This window comes from Bison bison, unplaced genomic scaffold, assembly GCF_000754665.1.
Source record: "Bison bison bison isolate TAMUID 2011002044 unplaced genomic scaffold, Bison_UMD1.0 scf7180017864304, whole genome shotgun sequence".
In the NCBI taxonomy this organism is placed as follows: domain Eukaryota; kingdom Metazoa; phylum Chordata; class Mammalia; order Artiodactyla; family Bovidae; genus Bison; species Bison bison.
The window spans coordinates 11,366,674-11,391,266 of NW_011494876.1; the positions used below are offsets into that span (position 1 = coordinate 11,366,674).

At 42.6% G+C, this 24,593-nt stretch overlaps 1 protein-coding gene across 1 annotated transcript in view; it reads right to left on the bottom strand.

The window, feature by feature from the left end:
- Nucleotides 1–24,593, bottom strand: part of CACNA2D3 (calcium channel, voltage-dependent, alpha 2/delta subunit 3) — a 904,008-nt gene that overhangs the window by 74,833 nt on the left and 804,582 nt on the right. Inside the window, exons 27-30 of the mRNA XM_010851933.1 lie at nt 15,346–15,407; nt 14,048–14,092; nt 7,867–7,929; nt 4,617–4,687 (exon numbers count right to left, since the gene is read on the bottom strand). Coding sequence (XP_010850235.1) covers nt 4,617–4,687; nt 7,867–7,929; nt 14,048–14,092; nt 15,346–15,407 — 241 coding nt within the window. The remainder of the gene's footprint in view (nt 1–4,616; nt 4,688–7,866; nt 7,930–14,047; nt 14,093–15,345; nt 15,408–24,593) is intronic.

Sequence of the window (24,593 nt, forward strand, 5' to 3'; positions counted from 1 at the left end):
AAATTTGCCAAGAGTCAGACAGCTTCAAAGTAGGTAGCACCTAGACTCGAACCCTGGTGCACTAAACTTAGTATTTCTTGATCCTGACAGTACCTGCAAATCGCATGGATGCTCCATCCCCAGACTAGTTTAATACGAATCTCGAATCTCGCGGGGGCACAGCTGGAGCAGAGGTGTGTTCTCAAAGCTCTCCAGGGATGGTGGTGGAGTTCACGCCCACAGACCCACCCCAGTGCTGTACTGTGAGGCCACTGATGTGCAGTGACTACTTTGGGGGTAGGGGGTTATTAGTGATTTTAAAATGGAGAGGAGAATATTAGAAGAAAAAAAAAATGTCAGACATCTGGAGATCTTATCCAACAGCTGATCTTTTACCTCCTACGTGTAGTAGCTTTGCAGTTTGCAAAGCATTTTTATTTCTCTTATTTTAATTGAGTCTCACAAAAGTCCCATCTCACTGAAATTCTTATTTTGCTGACGAATAAACTGAGGCTCAGAAAGTCTGAGGAATCTGTCCAAGTCCACACAGTGACCATTCTGAGGCTCAAACTGAAGTCTTCATGGTTCAAGCCCCATGTATCAAAGAAACCCTATCAGAAATCTGGACTCTCCTATGATTGGCTATATATATATTTTTCTCACTTTCCCCTAGATATTTGACACTGAGTTTGCATCACTGGGGGCAAGAAGGGGTGGAAATAAATGAATTCTAATAAAAATATTTTGAAAGCAGATATTCTTTTACTAGTTTTGAAAAGGGCAATGTCACTGCCATGGAGTGTGGCTTCTGAGAAATATGAATACAAGCTCTTACTGGATACGAACTTGGGTTAAAAGAAAACAGCTAAAACGAAAAGCCCTAAATGAGTCAGGGCTACTTAGGGAGTTCATTTACTCTCCATGATAAGAATAAAGAAATAAACACAAAAAGCTGACCAGGAATATGGTATCTTATGAGAAAATATGTGAAGCCTGGGAACATGACTTGGTTTAATGATTTATCAACTTCAGTTAAAAGAAATCTGGGTGATCTTATCATTCGGCTGGCCTCCCTTCCTGAAAGTTCTGCTCACCCAGATAAGTTACTGCTGAGCCAACATCCTCCTTGGCTATGCTTCACTTTGTCTCAGACAAAACTGAAGGAAGCTCCATGCACTACACAATGCTACTGTATACAGAACCAGGTAAAAAGCAGAGGCTAGAAAATTCTCCTGGTGCTTGCTTAGACTGCAGGATGTTTGAATCCAGTTCTGTTATCACTCTGTTATATGGAGACAAGTTCTTAACCTTTCCAAGCTCCACTTTAAAAGAAGGGAATGGCAACCTACTCCAGTATTCTTGTCTGGAGAATTCTATGGACAGAGAAGCCTGGTAGACCACAGCCCATGGGGTTGAAAAGAGTCAGACATGACTGAGCAACTCACACACACACACGTATACACATGTAGATCCAGCTTCATGGGCATGTGGCCTGTGTAACTGCACAGAACCCTACCATTTGGAAGGGCTGCATGCTTTGTTTACTGCTCTGCTCTTGCTGTCGTGAAATTCTCAGTAATTTTTGAGCAAAGTCCCCCATTTTCATTTTGCACTGGACACGGCAGATTAGGCACTGGTCCTGTTTACACCTGTCTCTCGAGTTGCAGGAAAGGACTGCAAGAGTTAAGATCTGTTTGCAGCCTAGGCCTGGTATGTGGTAGTGCTCCTGGAAGATAGCTACTGCTACCTGCATCATTCTCATATTGCTGAGGCCACGTATGTTATCTGGCCCTGAGCACTATGCTTTCTATAAGCTGAGTGGATAGAGTTGAATCAAAGACTCAGCCTAAGCAACCAAGAGAGACCACCATACCTCTTAGACTGCTTGCACGTGAAACTGAAGAACCTTCTCAAAGCTCCCTCAAGTTGGTAATTTGTTTGCACAGATCAGTGTCTTCTCTTCCTCCCACATGGCACTGCAGACCACAAGCGGATGCTCTTTCCCTCTGATGGCACCACTAAGTAGACTAGCCATCAAGACACCTGGTAAGTGGCCAAGCAACCAAAGAAAGAGTCCGTGCCAAGTAGGCAAGCATCGTTTTGCTTTAGAGAGAGAGGCAGTGACTATGGATCAGTGGGGAGAGATAAAATGAGGTTGATAAAGGGAGATGGCATTCATTCTTCACTTTGAGCTCTGCTGTTCTGAAGAAGATGGTTTGCAGGCTCTTGGGTATGAAAGGAGTTTCTTTAGGACTGGGTATGAGTAGACCAAACGAAGAAACTTTGTGCCAGGGTGCACTGTCCAAGATGCTGAGATGGCAGGTCAACTAGGTGAATGGACCTTGACCTTTACCAGGGCTCAGCCGTGTCACCAAAGCAACTCAGCCTCCATGCACCCTGTATTTGGGAGTGGGGTGCAGTTAAATACGGTGCCTGACATCACACCATTATTTTCAGCTACATCCTTTCAGGGCTTCTGAAATACAGACTTTTTCTGATAAAAAGGACTGTCAACCGTATTCTCTGAGTAAGCATGCTGGAAAAGGCAAGGGCATGAATGTTTGAGTTCCAAAAGGACGGCAGTACCCCAATACTGGATGGAGACCCCATTGCCAGGTGTCATGGGAAGCCTGTTGTGAAATATGTGAATTAAAAAAAATCATCTGGTGCAAGGTAAAAAGGAAAATCAAAGATCCATAGCAACAAAAATCATAGCAGCAGCTAGCAATTACGGAGCCTTTAATATATGCCAGGCACTGCGTCAGAACTTTATGCTTATTGTTATCTCCTTAACTCTGACAGAAACCTTTGCAAGTAATTATTATTAGCATCTTCATTTTTCATGTAAGGAAACCAAAGCTTGGGGTGGTAACATGACTGACTAACTCTGAGCCATGCAGCTAGAAAATGTCAAGAACCTGGATTTGAAGCCAATCCATCTGACTTGAAATCTCACACTCTAATTTCTGTCCTGGCCTCATGAGGGGCCTTTCAAAGAGGGCTAGGAGGTTTGTCAGGTAATTCCTGGATGACAGCACTTGCTGTTAAAATCGAAGAGAGAGTCCCAACCTTCCCCTTTTCTCAGATGTTAGCCACTTTTGTAGAAGAAAGCTCTAAATTCAAGTTGTTCATACTTCACCCACAGTAACGAGAAATCTAGGAACTTAAAATACTGCTTCAACCTTCCCTCTCTCCCACCAAACTGTTTGAAAGGAATATCCAAGAGGGAAGAGGGGGGAAAAAAGTAATTTTGTTAAAAAAAAAAAAAAAGTTGAAAAATATGCTTTCAAATGAGAAACACGTGTGTGATTATTCTCCCTCTTTTGTCTCTCCCTACCCCCATCAAGTTGAAAACAAGCTAACACAACACAAATGTACACATCCATGTAAAGACACAAGAAGCCGGGGTGCCTCGGACGGCAGACAACCCAGCACGGCAACCCCAGGGCAGCTCCACGCCCAATTTTCAAGCTTATGCACAATGACTCCTGGCAAAAAATGTACTTGAATTTTAAAGAGGGAATTGAGCAGGGGTGAACACTCAGGCAGGCTGGAAAGCAAGTGTGTCAGAGGTTGCAGAAGTGCTGGAGTTATGCCATTTTAACATATCATTTCTTGTTTCCCTCTTTCTGGCACAAACAAGCTACAGAATCTCAAAAATTGGGTCATCATTTTTGAATTCCCTGCTTTCAGCACAGCGCTCAGTTGGTCTTATTGACTAGCTTAAAAGTCTGATTTCCTGAGCTAAAACTTCCTGTCCATTCAGCTGCAGGGGAGTAATAAACTCGGGGACTGTCTTTCCCACTGGCAACCACTGTGCAATAGCTCTCACAGGCGAGCTGGGTTCCATCCTTGTATTTCCTGATATTATATATTTAACAGCATCAAATATGTCCACGAAAGTACCACTTCAGAGGCCACCACTCTCCCTGGGAGGCTGAGGCGAGGAAGAATTGACTTCTGGGAGGCATCACTGGCATCCTGGTCGCGCAGGGCAACGTCCCTTCCCATCAGCTCTGGTGTTCCCACAGGTATGGCTGGCCTGCCCAAGAGGGACACGGGGCTGTGCGCTTCACTCAAGAGTCAAAAGGAGCCCTTGCAACTCAACTGAGCAGTCCCTACCATGAATTCTGAAACCTCTCGGCTGTGTTCTAGCAGCAGATTTAAACTTACCTCTATCTGGGAGCATGTTTTGTGACTTTTTACTTGATTTTCTAAAATTGTATCGAGTCTCTAAACATCACTTTCCATCCCTGAGTTCCAGATTTCTAGCAAGTTTCACCAGTTTGTCAGTGTGAGACAAGACACTCTCTTCCTTTTTTGACCAGATGAAAATGTTTCCTACTTCTCTGCAATCACTTGCTTCAGACCAATATAATCTCCTTCCAGTGCAGGCCCTGACTTCAGGACCGGCCTCTAGTAAATGCTATGTTAGGGGAACAGGGAACGCATTGTGAGCTGAGTTTCTGAGACTCTTAACACTCATGCAAAAGGCATCAAATTTCAGGAGATCTTCTGGAGCATGAACACAGCCATGGGGTCAAGTCTGGGCTTGCTTTATTTGACCTTGGTTTGTTTTATTTTATTTAGGCAACCTTTCTCGGGAGGGAGGGGGCAAGGAACCATAAAATCCTTACCTTTTAAAGGAGCCCATTGTTAACAATTTGTTCATCACAGCTCCCTCCACCTCACCAAAAAAGTCTCCAGTCTGTGGGGAAGAAAAGACGACCCAAGAGGAAGTGTAGATAAATAATGTGCCCAAACACCAGAGAAGAAATAAAAATGGACACAGTTTGTGTCCTGGAGCTGACAAGGGCAAAAGGAGGTTTTCAGGACTACTGTTACATAAACATGGAAAAGGTCTTAATAGTCATGAGAAGTTATGGGATTACAGAGTGAACAAATAAGCAGATGCGGATGTTTCAAATACATGGCAGGGGTGGGGGGTGGGGTAAGAGTGGCATTGAATAACACGTGCTAAGTGCTGGAAATAACACACACATGCACACGTGTGCACATATGTGCACATACACGTGCATGTAGGAGCACATGCACACACACTCTTGGAAGGAGGCAGTAGGCATTAATCTGCTCTCAATTCCTTGGGAATAAAACACAACTTGATACAGACAGAAACAGACTGTGAAAGGGCTTCCTAAGCAGTAAGAAAAAGAATTGTTTGTAATTCCTAAATGACCTGTTTAGGGATATACAGAAGGGATATACATCCCTTCTTCATCGGCTCTATAAATTTGCTACAGTGGAGAAAACATCCTTTCTCTAAGTCACTTTCTGAGGAACATCTTCATTTTGTCCATAGGCAGCTAATATGTTGACCAAGAATAAAGCTGTCCAGATCTGGGAAGAGAAGGCTCAGCCAATCAGACTTCCAGTGGCTGACTCCAGCTCTGGGACTGTCTTCAGGGCACTCCCCCAGTGCTAAGCTTCTGCTTCTGCAAGTCTAGTTCTTGGTGTTGGCCAAGATTTGCAAACTCTGAATGGTGGAATGAAGGATTAACATCCTCGGGCATCTCTCCAGACTCCTGGAGCCAAGGAGGAAGATGTATCCAATATGGCAGAACAGAGCTTGGACCAACAACCTTCCTCTGCCAACAGACTGGAAGGGGCCAGTGCAGACCAGTAGAGAATCCCCATGTCTACTGTGGGTGCTCTCAGAATTTGGATCTTATGTGGCGGAGAGTAGAGGGCATTACACTCAGAGCCCAAATCACATAAATTCCACATGTGTGTATGTGCTCTTTCATCTCCAACTCTTTGCAACCTCACAGACTGTCACCTTTCAGGCTCTCTGTCCATGGAATTTTCCCAGCAAGGATACTGGAGTGAGTTGCCATTTCCTTCTCCAGGAGATCTTCCTGACCTAAAGATTGAACCTGTGTCTCTTGCACTGGCAGGCATATTCTTCACTGCTGAGCCACTGGGGAAGCTTCTACATAAAGTCCATAGACTTTGTATTAACTAAATCCTAATTTCCTTGTAATGGTGTGACCTCAAGTAGGCTCTTAGGAGTTTTCAGGCAGAAAGGCACATACAGGCTTTGCCAAAAAGTCAGAAAAGAGGAGGAAAGAAGGAAATGACATTTCACTGATTGAAGATTGAGCATTGCCTTTTTCACTCCAGAGAAACTTGAACTTTTGGCCAACTCTGTGGGTATGTGCTGCTGTTGGGAGCAACAAGGACATGAGCATTTCCTGTGTGTAAATATGCCAGTGTCAGTGGAACTGGTTGTTAGATGAAGAAGAATTAACCTAATTGGGGTACAGAAACCAGACCTCCGTGGGCTATTCCACCCATGAGTAAAGGAGGGAGCAGAGGCCACATGTAGTGGCTATGGCTTAGGAGAGGCCACTATTCCAGTGGCTCATTGTGTTGGCTGGTCCAAGACTCACCACTTAAAGACATCTGCCATGTCGTTCACCCCCAGGATCAGGTTCTTATCTCAGCCCTCCATGATTATGGCAGGAAGACAGAGCTCGTCTTCACAGGGGATTAATTTGGGTTCTCACTCCTCCCAGACACAGGGGCACATTACCATAGGCCTATGGCCATTCCTGCTCCCATGAAACTGACCACATCTCATGTGCTTCTCCTTCCTATCTAATGTCCATCAACTGTCCAACATCTAGTGACGTCCAGCATCTGAGGAGACCATTTGTAAGCAGTTTGAGTCTCAACTATGTAATTACCATCGACCAAAGGTACATTTAAAATCCCACAACATTCTCATAGATAAGAGGGAAAACTGAAGCACAATTCCACACGTTACCTGGAGCCAGAGTTCACAGATTAACAAGCCACTGAGCTCAGACCCTAAGGAGCCATACTTAAGGACAATTAACTAATTTATTAGGCATTAATGGGTCTATCACACTGCTGACTATTGAAACATTTTAAATGATGTAAATGAAACCTCATTATAAAATGCTAGCATCCTCAAGCATTAGAGTAGAAGACTTCTGCAGTCAACCATCCTCTGTTCATAGACCCCACCGGGAGTCCCGGCAAGTTAAGGGATGTACCCAATATTCCAAATCGAGTTAAGGAAGAGAGCTCACATCAGAAACCATCTGCCTCCACCTCTGGTGTTTCTTTCCTATACCATATGGCTAAACTGATTTGGATTTGACTTTAACATGCTAATTTCATTAACTGCAGAGAAAGCTTTCAGGCACCAAGTTTTAAAGGAGAAACTCATGTTTCTCTATTACAATGCTATTGATTTTAACTCTTACTTTGATTTCCAAATAAAAGTGGAGCTTTCTTTGCTGAGCACCCTAGCTTGGTTTCTTACCATCTCTCCCTCCTGCCCCGACACTGCACAAGGCTGCATCAAATGAAAAACATTTTTCAACTATATGTGGATTCTTGGCCCTCAGTGTTGAGAACCCAACTTAATCCTTGGACTCAGATAACTGACTTTTAAAAAGGAAAAACCAGAAAGAAAGCCATAAAGAATAATTATGTTGACATACATATATACATATATTTGTGTGGATGTATAAATTATATATAAAGATAAAATATCAAAATATTAAAAGGAGGAAACCTCCTTAAAATTAGCCAAACTCTTTCAGGCACCTCCACACTTGAGGTAAAGAGTTCTATAAATGGAACATTTTATGTGTAAGAGAGCAGAGCCTGGGCTCGGCACCCCTCCTCTCCTCCCTGGAGGTAAAATCTCTTTAGGGCCTGCTGAGAAGTAGGCTGTGACATTCTTAAAGGGGTGGAAATAAGGTTTTATAATCTCCTGCTATTACCTCTCAAATACAGATCATTGTCTCAAAGTTTCAACACCATATTTCACTTCCCTTGACCCAAGCACAGTCTGGGATCCTTACTGTAAGTAGGTAGAAATTCCTCACTCACCTGAGTGTAGTCTTCAGATACCAGAATAAATCCATTATTGTCTATGAGGTAACAATTTACAGTCTAGAAAACAAAAACACCACAGTTTCAACTTTGGGTCCTCAGACTGCTTTTACATGCAATGATGTACTTCCAACCTGAGAGACACCTATTTTAGGCTGTTTTGGGGGAACTGGAAATGCCAGCTGGCTCTTGGAGTTAAGCACAAAGTTAGGCTGACCCCAGCACTTGTTTTGCAAAACTAACAAATAAACTTTAAACACTAAGCAAGCCTTGAACATCCCAGATTGGGATAAAAAGAAAATGCATTTAAAAATTATTCATTACAGTTTGTCTTCCTTTTTAAAAGTTTATATGACCTGAATAATATTTCCCAGGAACAAAGTGTCCAGAGGCCTCTGAACCTGTATTAACAGTGGCTGAAGTGCAGGCTGTTTTGAAAGCAAAACGACAGCACAATGCCATGACTCTAATGATGTATTAATGAAAACACCGTGTCAGCTCAGAAGACCATCAGGGGACCAGGTAATATTTTTTAATTTGTTCATAGACTTAGGCAGGGGGGAAGGGGCAGACTTCTGTTAAAGGGGCCCCTCAGGCCTCCTAAAGGTTTTCAAACTGTGTTTTTAATTGGGAGCTGGATTTGGGGGCAGGGCTGTTAGCTTTTGGTAGCTCAGACTTATAAATTGTAGCAAGGTAAGCCCAAACCTCTGCTTCCCCCACACTACTTTAATCTCAAGTGAATGATTTGCTACAGGCTAAGTTTTAATTACAGTGCTGTGGAGTTTAAATTTAAGGTTTAATTCCGTCCTTGATGTAACTCAGTTTCTATTTATTGCAGCTTTACATACCGACTGCAACATTTAATTTGTAACATATCTTTACCATGAGCTAAAGTCCCCTAATTCCAGGCCACTGCAGGGCTGCTTTTTTTCTGGGACATTTACTTATCCACAGAGTTGATTCTAGCGAGACACAGAAGTACAGCAGTAAGCTAGTTAGAAAGATGCATCCTTTATTAGTAGGCAATGGTGGAGATTCAGCAGGAAATTAAAAGCCTTGCTAGCACCTTTCAGAAAAGAACTGGCTGCTTTGGTGAGCAAGTTTCTCTCGGTTATTCAAAGGGGCCAGGTGAAGGTCACACTCTTGTTCTTCAGAGAAGCTCTTGGCTGCATGGACGCTATATTGGCCCAGCTGGGAGTCCTGACAGACGTTCCCCTTTTGTAGGAAACAGCACTGTGAAAGCACTCACAGAGCCCGGCTGTCCAATATGGCAGCCACGAGGTATGTGCAGATTTCAATTTAATTTTAAGTTAATTGGATCATATGAGACAAATTGGAGATATAGACCTTGATGCAAAGGGAGCTTAACCTCCATTCAATCAATAAAACTACCTGCTGAGCATAGGAGTGGCCTCCATATACTGACTCTCCAAATCCTTACAATTGTGTAGAGAATCCAAAGTCATCCTAACTTACCCTCCATCCCTAACTATAAAATAAATTCCTACCCAAACATCCCTAGTCAATCGGTATTACTGCTATTAGACCTATAACTTTGTGGTCAGTCTTTCTCTGCAAATATTAGACAATACAAGACAAACACAAGGCAACTGAAAATCTTGGGAAAGAAGCAATATTTCCTGAAGTCCATGAGGGTGATACTGGAGATCAGCTCCAATCACACATGAAACCACGGCACATCAGTACCCACAAGAGATAAAACACTCAGGAAAAACAAAACATCACCACCAATAACAAGAAAGATGCTTCCAGAGAGAATGATTTCAAAAGGAAGAGAATAAGAGAAGCTCCCGGGGAAACTGATTAAAGTCCACTATATGTCACCTCCCTTGTGATCACTTTGAGAAAATCAAATATAAAGTGAAGAATTAAATATTTTGATTTTTATAATTTTATCTGAAATATTATACTCCCCACTCCCAAACCAAACATGTTCTTTGTTAATAGAATCAGGATATGACTACAGTTACAAATTTATTAAGTTTAAATTTGTTAAGTAAAATAAAATATATTTCACCATTTCCACTCTATTTAGAGATGAAGCTTCAATAAAATGTTTCATAATTTGACATAAATATTTGGTTCTTTCCCCACCCTCATTTCTTGGAAATGATGACCTCAGCCCCTTATAACAGACAGCACTGCATGGCATCAACGTTGGACTGGGCATTAGGAGATTCACTTCACAGTTATCAGCCTCTGTTTCCACTCTCATCTGGTGTGGAAGAAACAGAAGTGACAGTATGCAACAAAGATTGTCAACCTTGCAAGGATGTTGTGTCACTGAGGTAGAACTGGGTCCCTTAATCTGAAAGGTGTCATTTAGTTTTCATTACAGGCAATATTGTTACATTAGGGATATTCAGTCACTGTGATGACTTCATAAACATCTCCCTGCCAACAAGCACTTGGATTAAATTATTGGGAAGTACGGTGGAATGGAGTAAGGCCCCTGAAGTTAAGTGAGCAGAGTGCTGCGTTATGAAAGAATCAGAGTAGAATTAGCCAGATTCTAGTCTGGATAAATTGTTTTACCTATGTCTCTTTACAGTAGTTAATTGCCTTCTCCATTCTCCCTCCTCCAGTAAAAGGAAATAGAAGAGATATTTTGTCGGCTTTCCCTCACTATGCTACTTCTGCCCCAAATTAAGCTGAACTTCTCAGGAGTCTATCCATCCCTTTGTGACAAGGGCAGAATGACAGGCTGAAGGGCTTGGGCAAAGCAGGAACTCTAAGTTTGACAGACATGGCAAGCACCCATTCCACAGCCACCTGTGACAAAACATTCAAAGATGAAGTTGTCTGGAAAAGGCAGAAATAAAGAGCTGGTGACGGTTGCCTTAAAAGGCAACTTTCTTCAACTCTTTGTTGCCTCAAAATTGTTCAGAAAGTCTGATTTCTGGTCTCAAAAGCAGGTTAGGTAAGATACCTGAGGTTAGAGCCCCAAACCAGGCCATGGTAGTTGGGCTGTCACAGATAGTAAGGAAAACTGGGGAGGAAGAATATGGAAGTGAGAAACATTAGCACTAAGCTGTGTTACCTGGAAGGTGGTATTAGCTCTGAGGCTAAGATACTAGCTTGAGAATCAGAGACTTGGACACTTGGAACCAGCATGACTTTGAGAAAAGCCTTTTAACACTCCCAGTCTCAGTTTCCTTATCTGCATGATGGAGACAGCAACAACTATTTCAAAGAGAAGATTAAGTAGGCCAGTGAGTGCAAATTGCTGAGCATGGTGCAAGGTGCATTGTGAGTCCCCAGAGAACCATGTTTGTGTCTCTTCAGCACCTGCTGTGTGCCCTCTTTATGAGTATCTTTTGGAGACAGAAGTTGTCACACAGTTTGTAGCAAGAGGTTGTGGAGGCAAGTCAGCTGATAAGCACATGTGCTCATCTCCCCTTCTAACCAGTTAGCTCCTGGAGGACAGGGTCTATCTCTGACTCTGCATCCCATTGACTCCTGGGGGCTGGAGGTACCAGGGATGTCAGGAGGGCTCAATAAATAGGTCCTGAAGGAAGAAGTCAGCGTGAGACAGGTTGCCTCTCAGGTTCTGAAGTTAACAGTCCCTTGGGTGGAATGAAGCTCCTTAAAGTCCTCAGTTAGGCCCATGGCCAGGCCCTCCATGAAGAGGTATCTATAAGCCTGGAAGACATCTGGCCAGACTGACTCCACCCAGGAGCCCAGGACACTCAAGTCAAGGGCCCAGGGAGGCCACTGCAGGGGGAGACAGAGGGACTGGATCAGATCCGAGGCAAAGTGTGTCTGATAAGTGTGTGGGAGTTGCGCCAGGTCTTCAGTAGAGAAGAGAAGCCAGAAGCACGTGAACTTAATGAGCCCCCACAGCTGTTTTTAATGGGGACCTGATCACTTGAGGGCAGTTGGAGGAGTGGAGGGACATGGTCTCAAAGACTTAATTAAAAGCTATGAAAGGGAATGACACATGGAAAGAGTCTGCTGAAAGGATGGAAAGGGGCCTGGCTTTTCTTTTTAAAACTATGTCAAGTAGGTGCCTGAAGCCAAAACTTTAGAATCAAAATGGGAAATGGATGATAGCTTTAAAGTGCAAAATGGGGATATTTGAGCATCAGATCAAGTTCAGCGATCCAGCCTATGCCACACTTAATTTTCAAGGTATGAACCTTCAAAATGATATCTTAATGAGGCTCCATCCCCAAGGCTATTAAAGCAGATATTAGTACTGAGGAAGATATCCTACCTTGTGCTTACTATGCCCAAGGGACTAAGGTTTGTATGTGGCTTCCACCTGAGGTTTTAGATTCAGGCGAACCGCTACATGTGTCTGCAGACATTTTCATTTGATAGCTAATGTTTATTGAGGGCTTACCACAGGACAGGAGCTGTGCTATAAAGTTTCCATATACTATCTCATTCATCCTCACCATGACTCTGGGGGTGTTTCTATCCCCAGTGTATAGCTGAGGAAACTAAGGCAAGGCTTATTACTTTCAGAGCCACAGTTGGAAGCTACTCTGCCTGCACAGCCTGTACCTTTAACCGCTGTGCTAGACCACCTGTGAAATGAGTCACTGGATAACTAACATACATTGCACTTTTCTAGCTCTAAGTGGGAATCCATTTCCACTTATTTTTATGTATGAGAATGCACAGAGGCAGTATTAGGCTGTAGGAAGATGACCACCTCTGACTTTATTCATTAAACTGTTCAACCAACTGTTTGTCCATCCAATCAATCAACCAGAAACCAGTCAGTCAACCAACCAGCTATCCAAAGCACCATCAGTCCCACCAGCCAACCAACCATCCAGCCAGTCACGCAACCAATCAACCAACTGTCCTCCGTGCTTCTAACACAAGTTGGAGTTAGCAGCTTAACACAGGGCCTCGTAACACTGATTAATCAATGCTACTGTTGAGCTGTGTGGTCTTGAACTGAGCATTACAGTAAGACAAGTAATGCCTCAAAAACAGAGGAGAGGTTTGAAGCCACTTGACTAGCCTATGAACGGCATTCCCAAACTTACTGAAAGGGTACTGGTCATAAAACATCACAGGGTACTCTTTCCTTTGGGAAAATTATCTTTGATCTAATGGTCAGGAAAAGTCAGGCTTTTGCTTTTACTCTTTGAATAGTAGTAACTCATACAGCTATTATGATTTTTTTTTTAACTGCCGGATATTTAAGGACTGAGCATTTTGTACTTTACCTTCAGCCCATACTCCCTCTTTTATATTTCTTTACTTGCCTTTTGTTTGCCTATTTTTTTTTTGAAATATACTTCTAATCCATATTTTCTGTGTTGGAATTATGTTTGGTTAGGACAGCAGCAGGATTTATTTAATCCCTGTGGTAACTAGAAGGAATGTAAATGAGTGATCATTTATAAGCTCCACTTTATGTATTGACTAATGGTTTGGCTGACTCAGAGAGAGAAGGCTGCCTGAGCCAAGGTGAAATGCTACTTCACATGTGGTTGATCTAAGATGTGGGGCAGAAGGTACATGGGACTGGATGCTATAAAAACTTAAATCTGATGGTCAAACTTGGGACAGTGGTATATCTTTTTTATTCTACTGCTCATGTGTGGAATTCAAATTTGTCCTCCCAAGACTGAGGGAGTGAGATAAGGAAAAAGAAAGAAGGGAGGGAAAGGGAGTTGTAGAAGGGAAGCAGTATGCTAGAATGCAACATGCTGAGTTTTCAACGCTTAGATTTTTAAGCTTCTTTATTACATGAAATTAAGCAAGACATTTAATTTACCTGATGCTCAGTTTCCCCCTTTGCAAAGTGAGACATATATTCCAATCCATTTTACTAGGTGGTTAAGAAGATGAAAAGAGGTACCACATTGGTAGAAAACTCTGAGAATTGTAGTGAGAGTTTCAAATGTCAGTAATTTGTATTGTGTTCTATAAAACGCCAAAATCCCAACAGTGCTGTTCATGGGACATTTAAATTATACTTTCCCAGCTCTCCAAAACTATCTGATTGGGAGAAGAAAGAGAAAGAAACAAAGCAAATGTCCTTGGGTTTTTGGAGACGGGTTCACAGCAACCTCTTAGATCTGGCTCTGTGAGACATTCCCCCTGTGAGAAAGCACCCTCAGTCATTCCGCCACCACCCCACCCCCTGCCCCAACTTGATCAGAGCAGAGACAGGCCCAGGAGACCATCATACCTCGTCGTCACAGCTGATTGAGCATTTGCCATCCAGAGAGGCGCACTGTGAGGTGAGGCGGAAACAAAAGGAAACATGTCATTTGGACACACCAGCATCTGCTAAGGCTGCCATCAGGTTACTGAAGGGCAGCCCATCAGAGTCCTCGCCTGTTTCATCAGAAGGGAATGCTCCAGGATGAATCTGCCCATCCTCTCTAGGATGAGTACCAGCCCCAGACAGTAATATAAAAGCTAATCTGGGGGACTTCCTTGGCAGTCCAGTGGTTAAGACTTCGCTTTCCAATGCAGGGGTTGCGAGTTCAATCCCTAGGTGGGGAGGTAAAACCTCATATGCCTTGCAGCCAAAACACCAAAAACATAAAGCAGAGGAATACTGTAACAAATTCAATAAAGCATTTTTTTAAAATTTTTAAATTTTATTTTATTTTTAAACTTTACAATAGTGTATTAGTTTTGCCAAATATCGAAATGAATCCGCCACAGGTATACCTGTGTTCCCCAAAAAGACAACTTAGGAGTAACCTGGTTCTTTTTCATTTTAATTTATGTTGTCCATGTTAATTTATGCTTTATTCAATAGTGATATCTTTTTAAGACCTCAAATCTTTCTGTAACAAGAAATATAATTAAGTATTTATTTAATTTTAAATTATTTCCCACTGACTTTTTAAAAACTTCTGTGTTCTTGATGCATAAATTCCTAAAGTATTTTCATTTGAAAAACTATATACCATCTCAACATATAGACTTGGACAGATGGAAACATCTTATGTGTTGCCATTCCTGCTGAGTTACTGAACAAACACCACTGATATTACTTCGTACAGAATACACAGTGCAAGTAAAGAATGTTCCCAGATTATCCAAGGCAGAGAAGCCCTTGGCCAAAGAAAGCAGATGCATGCTTAGTATAACCCAGCTATGCAGAATCCTTCAAAAACGAAATAGAGAGACTCAAAAATAATTGGGCATCATAAGATTTTTAAAAAGTCACTATGCAAATTCGCAAAAGTCCCTGATATTTAGAAGAAAAAGTTCTCTTTACGGTGGTCACTATTTTGATCTCACAATTACAGCTGTTTTCAGGAGCAAACTCTCTGCTTTCTCAGCATGTGGTGTCTCACATGTTGTCAGTCCTTTACTTTGCACTGAAATGAAATGTAACCTGAGCAGCCCAGCAGTTCATTTTACAAACATTCATCGGAAATCTGGCACTTTTAGGCTCTGGGTACTCAAATGTGAACACCTGTATAATAACAGTGTTGCTAATGCTTCAACATGCTGATTATAACTTACCTGTCTGCTGGCAGTCCAGAACTTCCTTTGGAAAAATTCAAGTTTCATCTGAATGCCTACAGCTGGGACAAATTATAAATGAAACAAGGCATTAGAGATCTCTTTACACAATTATTTAAGATTATCATAGAAAATTATCTGTCAAGGCAAGATGCTGATGTAAGCATATCAGATAAGAACACTTAAAAACTAAATTTACAGTGAAGCATACAACTAAGACATTTTATTGTTCAGGTAAGGAATGCTCAAGGTTACCTACACTCATATAACTTTTGACAGGACAGACTGAGCACAGTGCACATGGCTCTTTGGAGAGATGTTACTTGAGTGTTTCTAAAATTCATACACTTGTGGTCAACACTCTGCCCAGCACAGCTGAAAACAGGAATAGAAGTAAAAAGGATATTCAGAGGATCATGGTTTTTTCAGAGTTTCTGTTTCTGTCATTAATGCATAAACTTCTGTACCTAAAGGTATATTCTGCAAGTGTTTTGAGATATGAAATTTGAAAAGTTACTTGTCATGGGTTGATGTTTGCAAGTGAGTCCCTTGGTCATGATGTGACTTAGTTTAACTGGTCCCCAGTATCCACATCTCAATGATCTTCTCTCCCCAGGAACTCTGTGGAATTATATAGTTCTTTGCTTGTCTGTTAAAAGTTCCCTAAAGCAAGAGTGAAAGCTACTTCCAGTGAGAGAAAGGTACAGAAATGGAGGAGGTTAAGAAAGTGCTTTGAGATTTTGGGAAGAAGAATTCGAGGGAACCTTAGAACTATGCCATGAACAAGCTCACAATATTTCTCTCTATGAAGTCAAGACAAAGCAACTCTTACAACCATTAGGAAAAGTACTCAAGTCAGAGAAAAAAGTTCATCAGATGGCGAGAAAACTCTAGAGGAGATGGAAAGAAAAAATGAGATTGTCCTAGAAACACTATACTCCCCACAAGGGGCACCATTTAGCCCTGGGCAGTTATGCAAACTTCAATCCATGCACATAACCTTCCCAATTTTTGCCATATCTGCACACCACCATGGCTTCCCTGGTGGTTCAGTCAGTAAAGAATCTGCTTGCAACACAGGACACCTGGGTTTGATTCCTGGGTCAGGAAAAACCCCTGGAGAAGGAAATGGCAACCCACTCCAGTACTCTTGCCTGAAAAATCCCCTGGACAGAAAAGCCTAACGGGTCACAGTCCATGGGGTCTCAAGAGTTGGACATGACTTAGCCACTAAACCATCACCATCACAGTATTGTTATTTATCTTTCCACACTTTTTTCTTTTGCTGAAATACCTACAGTAACTTCAATCCACATAATGATATCTAGTAAAAGAAATACATGATTACCAACCCCCCCAAAATTCACTCATATACTTTTACCTTGCCACCGTGTTAGATGCCCCCTGACACCTTCCACCTTGGGAAAACATTGCTGTGCTGGCTTCAGGAACTTGAAGATTCATGAAGACCTTGGGTTGTTACCCTTGTTATTACCAACTGCATTTCTACTTCCTAAACAAATCTTTGAAGCAAGACCTGAGAGTCATATTTAACTATGACATGTACACTTAGACTTATCTATCTTTGCACTCAGAATTTCAAGTTAAGCATAGCTGCAACACACAGAATGGAATTCTCTGAAAGGTACCATGTCAGTACTCTGGGTTCATCCTGCTTTGCCTTAAGTGACTACCTTCTGGACCATAAGCTCCCTAGGGACAGGGACACGTTCTTATTCCCCACTGGATCCCTGCCTCCAGCATGGGGCCAAGCACATAGATGGCCTATTGGTAAATGCTTGCTTTTTTAGAAAAACCATTCAGGTGATAGCATAGTCAGTACCTAGCTAGCTAGATAGATAGAAGAGTAACATCAGTGTGAATTATAATCATACCCAAATAAAGGTTTTTCCGTGGCAGTTCTCAACACATTAGAACCATATGGGGAACTTAAAGAAAATGTTCTGATGCCTGGTGCCTTCCCCCTCCACAGTGGGGAAAAAAAAAAAAAAAGTGAAAGTGTTAGTCACTCAGTCGTGTCTGACTCTTTGCAACCCTATGGACTGTAGCCCACTAGACTCCTCTGTCCATGGCAAGAATACAGGAGTGGGTTGCCATTCTCTTCTCTAGGAGATCGCCCCGACCCAGGAATCAAACTCGGTTCTCTTGCATTGCAGGTGGATTCTCTAACATCTGAGCCACCAGGGAAGCAACCCCTGCCCTCTACCCTGCACCGCCCACAGTAAGACCGTTTAAATCAGAATTCCTGGAAGTGGAGTCTAGGCACAGCTATTTTAAAAAAGCACCCCAAGTGATTTGAATGTGCAATCAAATTGAGCACGGTTACTCTACAGGTCTTACTAAAGAGAGTAAGTTGTCCATGGAGGAACTACCACAATATGGGCCATTTGGTCAGACTACAGCAGAAGCTGCTCTTCCTAACTCTGGAGAAAATATCAGAGAATACCTGTAGGAAGCTGATATTGAAGCCTGAAGATAGTCACTGCAGTTTCAAATGAATCTTGTCTTCCAAAATGCCTGACAAGCCATATCACTACTGGAGACGAGCCAACTGAGGAAGCTGTAAATCAAGGTGCTGGCTGGGTTTCTGGTCAGATCCACCAGCAGGCAGGGGTGAGAGTGTGCCCTGGATTTAAGAAGGGGCTTGGACCAAGTATCTCTGGTTCTACTAAAGATAGGGAGGGATGGCAGAAGGCTGACTTCCATGCAGAAGGCCTCAGGACTGTTGAAACATTCAATGACTGGTACTTAATATTTTCACAGGCCCAGGTCAGCAGTCACAGCAGGCTTCGAGACTCCACAGGATAAAAGCAGAGGCTTCCCTGAAAGAGTCACCCCACGGTGACCTTTCCATGATGTTTCTAGTCCGAGCAACCCAGAGCTGCCCCTGGCCCACCCATCATCTACTGAGTTCCCCTGTCAGTCACCCGTGCCCTTTCTGAGCACCCTTCCCATTCTCTGAGGGAGGCCCCATTTTCACCTCTCTAATGAAGCGAGCTGCTCCCTCCTGGGTGTTTATCCATCTAACATACTTGCAGCCTGCTATCATCTGCCCCTTTAGGTCTGTACCCCAGCTCCTCAGAGTGCTTTAATCTTGCCTCATGAGTCAGTCCCTCCATCCCATTAATCATGCCTGCTGCTTCTCTCTGATCTCCCTCCAGCAGGCTGCATCCTCTCCCTGGTCCTGATGCCCTAAACTAGACATTGCTTCCCTCACTCCTCATTCACTCCCTGTCTGGGCCATGAGGTCGATGCCAAAGGACTCCCAGACAGTCCTGACTACAATGGATCTGCACTGTTTTGCCCTGGCTGTGTTTTTGTTGCCCCCTCCAGCAACTGTGGCCCATGGTTTCCCCCTTCTGAGTCTGTAGTTTGTTCACCTACAAGTTAATATACTCCAGTACTCTTGCCTGGAAAATCCCATGGATGGAGGAGCCTGGTGGGCTGCAGTCCATGGGGTCGCTACGAGTCTGACTGAGCGACTTCACTTTCACTTTTCACTTTCATGCATTGGAGAAGGAAATGGCAACCCACTCCAGTGTTCTTGCCTGGAGAATCCCAGGGATGGCGGAGCCTCGTGCGCTGCCGTATATGGGGTCGCACGGAGTCGGACACGACTGAAGAGACTTAGCAGCAGCTTGGATTAAGAGATTCCCAAGCCCATGGGTGGGCCAACTTCATGACCAATTGTTCAGTGGCCTTTACACCAAGATCTAAGCTGAGTAATAAGGGGAATGAGACCACACACTCCCTCAGAGTCTACCTGGGGAGTAGTCACATGGTAAAAGCAACATCAGAGGCTTAAACAGAGGACTGTGGAGCGTAAAGAATGGGGCGGACTTGGCCTGGAGGAGCTGACAAGAACTTTGTATCAGATAAAGCATGGAGATCTGACTCATAGGAAAAAAACAGAGGAAAGATGGGACTCAAGTGCAGAAACAGCACAAGCAAAAGGGTAGAGCCTTTTAAAAAACCATACTGTCTTCCGAGGCTTCAAAGAATGGGAGTGGGGAACTTGGTTGTGCAGGCTGAGGTCAAATGGAAAATGTCCTTGAATGTCAGGCCAACAAACCTGAAGAGTACCCTGTAGGTCAGGAGTTGGTCCAAGGGCCAAATTCACCTCTTTTTGTCAATAAAGCTTTATTGGAACACAGACAGCCTTATTTGTTTATACACTGTCTAGTACAATGGCAGCATTGAGTGGTTGCAACAGGGGCTGAATAGCCAACATAGCCTAAAGTGCTTACTATTTGGTCGTTTACAGAAAAAGTTTGCTGGCACCTGCTTTAGGGCTGGAAGAGCCATTAAAGATATTTCAGTAGACAAGTGAAAGGATCTCAGATCCATATTTTAGAAAGTCCACAATGAACGCCTTGAACAAGAAGTACTGGGGAAATGACCTGGACAGTGGGAGATGAGAGCGAGATGAGTTGAGTTATGCAGCCACAGCCACTGGCTGCATCTGGCTAGTTATTTAAGTACAGACTGATTTAAAGCAAAAAACAACAAGCAAACAAACACCAAAAACCCTTTAAAAACCAGAATAAAAATTCCCCATCACAAACAAAAATGCTTAAGGGTATCCCAGGCCAATTTTATTCAGAAAAACAAATATAAGCTTTCACAAACATAAATTTAGCTTCTCACTATTTTCATTTCTTGTTTTTTTTTCCCTTTTTTCAACTTTTAACTTTTTCAACTTTTACCATGTGACTACTCCCCAGGTTAACTTTTTAAAAAAGAATCATAATTATTTTAGCAAGTCCCCCCCTTCCTCCACCCCCACACATCCTAAATGGAACCTGAGATATTTGTCATGCCCATCTATCCTGTTCTTTCAACATTTCAAACCATAATGGTATATTCTGATTCAAGTCAATCTTGCTAATTTAATAAGAAAAACAAGGACTGAAACGGTTTTAGCGAAACCCAAGTCCCAAAGAGAATGCAGAAAATTAAAACACCATTCCTGGAGTTTGAAATTTTTTAGACAGTCCAGAAAATCATCAACATATTTTTCCTGGAATTCATGGTGCTCCTAACTTCCATCTGATTGCAAAGGCTCCATGGTTCCCTATCAGGAACTTTCAACATAAGGATGGAGACAGAGTTCCCTTTCCATAAAAGCATCTGGTGGTTCCTTATTCACCTCCCAGGGGCAGAACACACCTAGAAAAAAAGTGTTCCTTAAGATCCTTCCCAGCACCCTAATATTGTGTAAGCGTCCTAGGTCAATGACCCTAAGATACTGGGATGGTCTTTGGAAATAACAACATAGCAAAGTCATTTTTACGAGAAATGCCACCCCAAAGAGCCCCAGAGCCTTTCACGTGAAATATTCATGCATTGACAGCACTGACATTTCATAATTTGGCTTCAATTAGTCGGTTACTATTCCTTAACACACCTCAATCCTCTAAAGAACACCTGGGTCCTCATTTTCAGCTTAGCGATACAGATTACAGAGCTTCCGTGTAACCTTTCCATTCAGTCTTCTTTTTTCCTCAACTTTCTAACATCCTTTCTATCTATTTTTCCCCTCCTTCTCTTCCTCCCATGTTTTTCAGAAATCAGGTAGGAGCTAGGTGGTCAATGGATTGAAATGAAGACATGAGGGATGCAACAGCCAGGGATGGAGGCCTGGGGAGGGTGGTCAAATCACTGAAGAAAGGTTCACCCTTCAGGATGCTCAGAGCTGACAGACAAGAGCACAGAGCATCACTCAAACACCCGCACATACAGGCACTTCATTTGCAGAATGTCAGTGATTGTTGCTCACTCACTAAGTCACGTGTCTGGCTCTTTGCAACCCCACGGACTGCAGCATGCCAGGCTTCCCTGTCCTTCACGGTCTCTCGAAGTTTGATTAAATTCATGTCCATTGAGTCGGTGAAGCCATCCAACCATCTCATCCTCTGTTGCCTCCTTCTCCTGCCTTCTGTTTCCCAGCATCAGAGTCTTTTCCAATGAGTTGGCTCTTCACATCAGGTGGCCAAGTACTGGAGTTTCAGCTTTAGCATCAGTCCTTCCAATAAATATTCAGGGTTTATTTCCTTTAGGATTGACTGGTTTGATCTCCTTGCAGTCCCAGGGGCTCTCAAGAGTCTTCTCCAACAGCACAGTTCAAAAGCATCAATTCTTCAATGCTCAGCTTTCTTTATGGTCCAACTCTCACATCTGTACATGACTACTGGAAAAACTACAGCTTTGAATATACGGACCTGTGTCAGCAAAATGATGTCTCTACTTTTTAATATGTTGTCTAGGTTTGTCATAGCTTTCTTTCCAAGGAAAAAGTGTCATTTAAATTCATGGTTGTGGTCACCATCCAGTGGTTTTGGAGCCCAAGAAAATAAAGACTGTTAATGTTTCCACTTATTCCCCATCTACTTGCCATGAAGTGATGGGACTGGATGCCATGATCTTAATTTTTTGAATATTGAGTTTGAAGCCAGCTTTTTCACTCTCCTCTTTTACTCTCATCAAGAGGCTTTTTAGTCAGTGGTTTAGTACACTGGAATTGGGACCAATTGCTGACCTCAAAGGCTCTAGTCCTACATTGTCCAAATTGGTGGCCACTAGCTACATATAGCTATTTAAATAAAAATTAAATAAAATTAATTATTTAGTTCCTAAATTGCATTAGTCACATTTTAAGTGCTAAATAGCCACAGGAGGCTAGTGGCTACTGAGTGTACTGGACCCAACAGACCCAGAACATATTCATCACCTCAGAGAGTTTAACTGGAGAGTCATCACTGATAACAGGAACACAGCAGAGGAACTGAAGACTGGTTTCCCTTGAGAATTAAACATACATTCCCCACAGATCTGTCCAAGCTACCCACTCCCTGGAGGTGGAAGAAATGAGGATGACTTATGTATGAAGGATCTAGAGCAGACAGACCTGCCCATGTGAGAAGACCTGGATTTGCAAGGGGAAGCTGGTAATTAGTTTGAGAGAAGCCCAAAGAAATCAACGCAATACGCTCAGTGTGGCTACCACCCCCAAGATTTATTTATTTTGCTTTATAAAATTTGAGAATACAAATTACATTTCCAGTGCTATTATATTCAAATGCATTCAAGATGAAATCATGCATGCATCTCATATCAGGTTAACAGACATGCATTCAAGTGTAATCCGAGACTCACCAAAGAACAATGTTACATGTAAAATTAGAAATAAAATAACTTTTTCATATTGTATTCATTTAGAAATAATTTTCTGTGGGCTTGGCCTCAACTTGCAACATACTCCTAAGAGCACAAATCTGGTTTGTAAAACAGTGCTCATCATGCTTGGCACGCAAGCTCACATAAACACCCCTACCTCCATTTGCCCAGTTCCCCAGCCATGTGATATATTCACATACAAATCCAGGAGACAGAAAAATAATCCTACTGCCATCAACAAATTATAAACAGGAAAATATTTACCAAGAGCTCTTGTTGTGAACCCTGCTTCTAAGACAGCTAAGTACCCTTGGATACATCACTTCACTTCTCTGTCTCTACAAAGAAAGTCACATGAACAGGACTTCTGTGGGATGGGGATAAATAATACAAAATAAAATTACCTGTATCAAAACTCTAAAGGTTTGACAGTGTTGTCAACATTCATATGATGATTTAGTCCTAGTTTTAACCCTTTATGTATTTCATCATCAAGTACACTTTTCACCCCAATATATTGATACTCAACAGAAAATTCAACTACAATAAATTCATATTATCCACTACTACCAAGGTCCTTGAGGATGTAATGTTAGGGGGTAAACAGTTTTTCCAGTGGTCATGTATGGATGTGAAAGTTGGACTGTGAAGAAAGCTGAGCGCCAAAGAATTGATGCTTTTGAACTGTGGTGTTGGAGAAGACTCTTGAGAGTTCCTTGCACTGCAAGGAGATCTAACCAGTCTATTCTAAAGGAGATTAGCCCTGGGTATTCTTTGGAAGGAATGATGCTAAAGCTGAAACTCCAGTACTTGGGCCACCTCATGCGAAGAGTTGACTCATTGGAAAAGACTCTGATGCTGGGAGGGATTGGGGGCAGGAGGAGAAGGGGATGACAGAGGATGAGATGGCTGGATGGCATCACCGACTTGATGGATGTGAGTCTGAGTGAACTCCGGGAGTTGGTGATGGACAGGGAGGCCTGGCGTGCTGCGATTCATGGGGTCGCAAAGAGTTGGACACGACTGAGCGACTGAACTGAACTGAAACAGTCTACAAAATTATAATACATTTGTAGGGGGTGAAGGGGAGGGCCATGTGAGCACTGGCAAAAAGAAGCAAAAAACAGAAGGCAAGGATTCTTTTTCAGCTGAGTAAGCCTGAAATGGACTTTCTCCCTTCAGGATTAATGAAAGATGTGGTCCACTCTTCAAATACTATCACTCACCCTTTTTAGAATTGCGATTACTCGTGCATTCTCAGGACAAGGTTAGCTAGATCAGCATACAGAATCCAAAAGAGTTACCGTCCCAACACTGCCACTGTCCGCTCCATGTGCTCCTCAGCCAGGTTACCTGGTCACAAAGTTTCCCAAGCGACTTGCTACTGCTGGCAGCATGCGGCCAGTCATTGCATCCCGGTGCTCAGGCAGAACATCAGGTTCCAGAGCTTTTCTGGGCTGGCTTGGCCCACACACAGGAGTGTTTTCTCCTAACTGATTCCAATCCATGGGTAGGGATATGGTAGAGAACTATATTCTTATTAGAGAAAATAAAACTCGAATAAGTTAATAAATATGTGCTAAGGATTTCCTCTGTATTTCATCACTTGGGAGTGAAACAAGTTTTCTTAAAACCCAAATTCTATAAGTAAATACTGGCCATACATTCTCTCAACCAGAAAAAGAGCTCCTGACTGGTCGTATTCCTCAAGCAGGGTAGTGGCTCTTCTTACACGTTGTCCTCAGCCCTCCTTTGACAAAGTCCCTGTTCGCCCCTTCCTTTGTGCCCCACAGCAATGATGGCTAGCAGCGACAGTAACAAGGCATGGCACATTTGGATTAAAACTCGCCTTAATTAACGGTCAACTGTCATAGATGTTAGCCAAGCCACATTTGTTTAAATGTTTTCTTCTGTTTGTTTTCAAAATAGTTAATTGCAAGTAGAACTAACAATGAATCTGAATGTCATTTTTTTGGAATATTTCATGATTAAGTGGGGGTTTGGAAAAAGGCCACTGTCCTGCAGTGTTGAGGAAAAGAAGCCTAACCTTG